The sequence below is a fragment of the Sinocyclocheilus grahami genome, unplaced genomic scaffold (genome assembly GCF_001515645.1).
Source record: "Sinocyclocheilus grahami isolate Dianchi unplaced genomic scaffold, SAMN03320097.WGS_v1.1 scaffold776.1, whole genome shotgun sequence".
Lineage (NCBI taxonomy): Eukaryota > Metazoa > Chordata > Actinopteri > Cypriniformes > Cyprinidae > Sinocyclocheilus > Sinocyclocheilus grahami.
In genome coordinates, this window is record NW_015505955.1 from 474,769 (window position 1) to 480,793 (window position 6,025).

Sequence of the window (6,025 nt, forward strand, 5' to 3'; positions counted from 1 at the left end):
TTTCTCACAGATTTCTGCTCATTCTAAATCAGATACAGATAAAGTAGCACAGTAAAGATTACATTAATATGAATGCATTAGTGAGAGAGCGATTGCGTGTGTAGATTATTTCTACCTGGCAGCGTCTCTCTACTAGTAGTGAAGCTGTGGAATGTAGTTATTAAGAAATATATGCTTGAACTTTTCAGTTTCTAAGCTATTTTATTGAGAAATCACAGAACAATGCATTTCCGCACTGAATGATGTGTGCGTGATGTACGAGCTACTGTCTGAAGCCTATGTGTGTGCGTTACAGTGCAGCAGCGCATTAGATTAGAACGGCGATTAACTTACCTGTACAATAAGCTGTTTAAAATGTGCATGCTCCAGTTCAATTTCGAGCATCCAGTAATATAATCACACATGTCTTGTGGAGCGCTTTCAGAGTATGCATTTATTTGTCATTTGAACTGTTTGGAAACGGAGCGTAAATGTGTCCTTCAAAGATTTCTTATCCTGTTGCGCCCTCTATAGGACCAGCGACTAGTCTACGTTAAGCTTAAAGCGTCATGGCAGAGCATTGAAGTCGACTAGTTGGTGCAACCCCTAATGTGAACATAAACTATCTGCAAATTTGTGAAGCCGACAATGCACAATAAATAAAGTCTATAAAAATAAAAAAAGTCAGCAATTGCCTAAACGCATTGTCAGGAATTCAAATGTTATTCTGTTATGGCTCTACGGGTCATGAAGTAACACATTTGCATAATGTCTGCCCACGGTCTACGTCGCCAACTTGCCCGCCCACAAATAGTAAAATTTCCGTGTGGTAAACATCATGTCGAGAAGACGCTGTATCCTACGCTGTGAGAGTAAATTTTGTCCTGCTCCAGTCGTGCTTGCCAATCAGTCTCTTGTCGATCAGCCAGTTCAACCGTTTCATCATCAGACTCTGGCTCGAATTGGTAAGGTACAATCGATACCATCGTTTCTATATATTGACAAGTCTCCAGGGCTGTCATTCCGTCATGGCAATGGGCGTCTCGTTTCTGACACGCGCTGAAAGCGGTAGACCAATCCAGAGCCAATCTCGCTACGGCTCTGGACCAATCACAAAGGACTGCGCCATCTGACCAATCACAGCAGTGAGGGCTCACGGAAAGGAGGGGTTTAGAGAGACTGATTCTTTGAACTGCTTTGCACGAGTCGTTTACGAATCATTTAGAAATTAGGTAAAATTAAATACATTTTTTTTGAGAAAACTAACGTGTTTTTTGACCTTGCATGTATGCAAACCTGTTTTAGCAGACTCGTAAAACAATATTAGCAACCTTAAAAAGGGCATAATAGGGGCACTTTAAAACTACAGGCCTACATTTAAAACCACTCTGATTCTGAGTCATTCATTCAACTGGTGCGTTACAACTTTTAAAACTGTACTTGCAGATAATATAATATTGATGAAATAAAAGGCTACATAAGTGTACTTGGAGCACAGATTCATGACTTTGTTTCTTAATACATATAAGTACACTTAAGACTTTAAAGAACATATTACATCATGTTTAAATTAGGGCTGTCAATCGATTACATTTTTTAATCTAATTAATTAAATGATGCTGCGATTTAATCAAATTAATCGCAAACTAAATTTGGCTGTGAAAATACCCACAAAAGATTATTTAAAGCTATTATTGTGTTAAATGAGAAAGTAGCAAGTAGACATTACAAACAGTAGCTTTAGAAAGAAATATTTTATTTGATTCAACATAAAATTTATTACACAAATGTTTAGGCTACAACAGCCTAACGTAAACTATGGAACATAAAAGAAGATAATTTGATAAACATCTCAGTATTTTTTGTTCATGCAATGAAAGTCACTGGTAACCAAAACAGCTTTGTTACCAACAGTCTTCAAAATAACTTCTTTTATGTTGCGCAAAAGAAAGTAAGTCATTCAGGTTTGAAACAACATGAGGGTGAGTGAATGATGACAGATTAAAAAAATAATAATAATAAAATTGGTGAACTATCCCTTTAATGTTATTATTATTTTTTTTTTATAGCCCAAATGAAATGATACTCTAAAGAAGAAACTAAAACTGTCAGCAGGTGGTGGTAAATGTCTTTGAGTCATTCATTCATTCATTCGTTCGATTCGTTCAAACGGCTGATTCATTCAGGAATGAAGTAAACAGCTCTCTCTATGAATGGGCCATTGGATCATTGGTTCACACGATTCGTTCAAAAAGAGGATTCATTCAGAAACTAAACACTGCTATTGTTCACAGACGCAGAACAGTTATGCAGTGGCCTTATAGGTAATATTTTCGTTGGCAAAAATGAGCAAAAACACACAATATTGTGTTTAAAATATAACACGATGTTAACGTCTTATTTACTTTTACATTTAGTCATTTTGCAGACGCTTTTATCCAAAGCAACTTACAATTGGGGAATACATAAAGTGATTCTTCTTAAAGAGGCAAACAGACACAGGAAGTGCTTGTAATATCAAGTTTTAGGCATTGTTCAAATAAGTACAAGCTAGAAAGGGAGGGCATCTCTGTGTGTGACGTGATAATGCCACGCATTATCTTCACAACACACCTCACATAATACACCTACAGGAAATATGCCCGTCATTATACTCAGGCATTGTTATAGATTATCTGAACAAAATTAGATGTCAGGTGCTCCCTCCTGCCTGTGAGTGAATAAGCAGAGTTACCTTGTTGAGCTTACAATGCTTTTTCCCCTTATTATTAGATCACTGTGTTCTTATAGTCATGTTAGTCAGTTAGTGTTCTTATAGTCTTATAGTCACATCTTATCTAGTTGCTTTTATCTATTTAAAAAAAACATTTTCGTTATTCACAGCATTAGGATCCAAGGTAATGTTCTCATTCATCAATATTAATACATGTCAAATATGTCATTATTATCATTTATGTCACACTTACAGTAAAGCTAACTTGACAGCTGAGTGCATAGAGACGGGTAATAATGCTGACGCATTTGATTAGAAAGAAGATTGATGGTAAGTAAGCTGTGAAATACTGCTCCTTTTTATTATTATTACCACATTATTTAAATAAGTAGAAGAAACATAGACATAGAAGACCGCATGTATGAGAAATTGATCAAATCTGATCAGAAATCAGAGGTGATTTAGCAATTACTTTTTGTGGATAGATATTATTCAAAAATAGTATTCAAAAATAGGTAAACAAATGCACAAAAAGGTTTATAAATAGTAGAAATGGGTCATAAAAGCTCTCTATTCAGTTGCGTATGTGATTAGAAAGGTTAATAATGTTGAGTCTGTGATGATCTAATGATCTTTAATCACTAGATGGATTATACAATACATGTGATATATTCTTTCATAAAAACTAGCAGATGGTATTAATGTGTGTAATAATTTCATCTTATGTTATGTTATGTTATGTCATGTTATGCTTCACTGAAGAAAGAATCAGGTTTGGACCGATAACTATTACTATTATTATTAATATTATAATACATTAATTTTTTTATGGTTCTTATTATTAATATTAAACCGGTTGTTCCAAACCAATATGACTCTTTCTTTCTAAATAAATAAATAACGAAAATAAATAAATAAAAATAAATAAATAAATATTCTGTGGAATATAGTAATAATAATAATAATAATTATTATTATTGTTTAACAGGTTGTTCTAAACCTGTAAGACTTACTTTCTTCTGTTGAACCCAAAATAATATTTAGATTTTTTTTGTCCTTGCAATGAAGGTCCACTGTTATTTTAGACACCCAGAGCTGCTGATGCCAGTGTGTAGTGGTCCGAGCATCATCAGAAAATGATTTCACCAGCCTTACTAATGACATGTCGTCGCCGAAGTGGTCTCGACTCGCACATCTCTGCAGGGCGTTTGTGCCCTGGGTAAATATTTGCGCCGGCGTCGTTTTCTGCAAGCGAAAACAAAGCCTGGTGTCTCTCAAACAGGCTCTGTGTTGCAGGGTGGAGTCCCGACAGCCACCAACTTGTGGTCACCAAGGCATGATTTCCTACGACTGATTTGGACTTGAAAACACTTTATTTGGCCTTATTTCTAGAAGGCCATAATTTCTCTAAAGAACACAAGCAGCATCTAATCTAGACTCTTCTGCGCAGCGTAACATGAAGAGGAACGGCAGTCGAGGCTGTGTGACGCGGAAGACGCGCTTCGGCTCTCGAGAGCGAGACTGGTTGAAGGGCGATGCTCAGCGAGGCTGCGTGTGTCTCTATGGGGCCTCGGAGCCTCAGCCTCCAGCCTCGGGCCCCCAGACCTCCACCAGCACACAGCCGGACCTGAAGCTGGTGCTCTGCTCCACCAAAACCACCGCCGAGGAGCTGTGCGCTCAGAGAGAAGTGCAGGGCCTCTACCTGCAGCTGCATGGAGACTTAATCAGGTAACGCAGAGATAGATGCTCAGTCACCCAGCTGTAATTTTCTGGCTAGACCAGGTCTTGTTTTGATAATAATCATTATCAGACTCGCGCTGTGGAGCAGTCGGGCCGAACACACACACACACACGCAGGTCAGGGTGTTTATAAGAAATGATAAGGTGAATATCAGACGCTTATTGGTTATAAATGACTGGTTATGTGAGTTGCAGGGTTGGTCCTTCATTTGCACCTCATGACATGTGACCCTGGACCACAAACCCAGTCATAAGGGTCAATTTTGTGAAATTGAGATTTATACATGATCTGAAAGCTGAGTAAATAAGCTTTCAATTAATGTATGGTTTGTTAGAATAGGACAATATTTGGCCGAGATACAACTATTTGAAAATCTGGAATCTGAGGGTGCAAAAAAATCGAAATATTGAGAAAATCGCCTTTAAAGTTGTCCAAATGAAGTTCTTAGCAATGCATATTACTAATCAAAAATTAAGTTTTGATATATTTACGGTAGGAAATTTACAAAATATCTTCATGGAACATGATCTTTACTTAATATCCTAATGATTTTTGGCATAAAAGAAAAATGGATTATTTTGACTCATACAATGTATTGTTGGCTATTGCTACAAATATACCCCAGCGACTTAAGACTGGTTTTATGGTCCAGGGTCACATATTTTGAATGTTAATGATCCTCCAGGATATCGTCATCATGACCATGTTTGTCATATCTCAGGGTTCGACAGTAAGGATGGCCGGAAGGCCCGGCGGGAGTTTGAGAAGTGCACTTAATTGTGTTGAACATGCATTTGCAGTGTACTTCAAATCAAAGTATATTTTTAACAAGCTGCTTTTGCAGGTAATGTAATATATATGACAAAAAAGACCACTTGAGTGTACTTAAAAAATACACTTTCATGACTTAAGCGTTGCTTAACATGCTTAAGTGCACTTTTAAAAAGTGCACTTTGTAATCATGTCAAATTAAAAGTTTTACTTTAAAGTACATTTCTTTACAAGTCGTTGTTTTAACATTTTTTTGTTATGCTTTAAACTTATTCCGATGTGTTTACTAACATACTAAAGCACTAAAGCTAAAATGTGATTCTTTATGCATGCATGTATTTATTTTTATTTATTTATTAATTATAATTTTTTTTACATTTATTTTTTAACTCCAGGTTTGCTATACTTTTTTGTAGGGCTGCACAATTTGGCTATTTGGTGAATTAGATATCAATATGTGATTATTTTTAATTTTAAGTCTAAAACATTTTTTTAATAAAAAAATTATTTACGAATTATTTCAGCGTAAATGCTTTTTTTAAATCAAGCATTTAAAAATGTCTTATTTTTACAGTGCAACTGTAATGCTGTCTTAATTTCTTCACTTTCAAACGTTTTCGAAACAAATGATGACAGAATTTTAATTTGAGTGACCTGTCCCTTTAAAATCACGACTTCCAGATTTGGAAAAAATCCACATTTTGAAAACCGTATGAACATTAGTAATAGTGTCTTAGCAACCACTAATGATAAGTGCACAAGAGCAAAACACCAGAATATGCAGGCGTTTGCAACACTCCCTGTGCTCTCAAGGCGGGTTT

At 36.0% G+C, this 6,025-nt stretch overlaps 1 protein-coding gene across 1 annotated transcript in view; it reads left to right on the forward strand.

Moving 5' to 3' along the window:
* Window positions 1–5,167, forward strand: part of LOC107561504 (PH domain leucine-rich repeat-containing protein phosphatase 2-like) — a 7,744-nt gene extending 2,577 nt beyond the window's left edge. Inside the window, exons 2-3 of the mRNA XM_016245957.1 lie at window positions 4,143–4,420; window positions 5,155–5,167. Coding sequence (XP_016101443.1) covers window positions 4,143–4,420; window positions 5,155–5,167 — 291 coding nt within the window. The remainder of the gene's footprint in view (window positions 1–4,142; window positions 4,421–5,154) is intronic.
* Window positions 5,168–6,025: the final 858 nt, after the last annotated feature.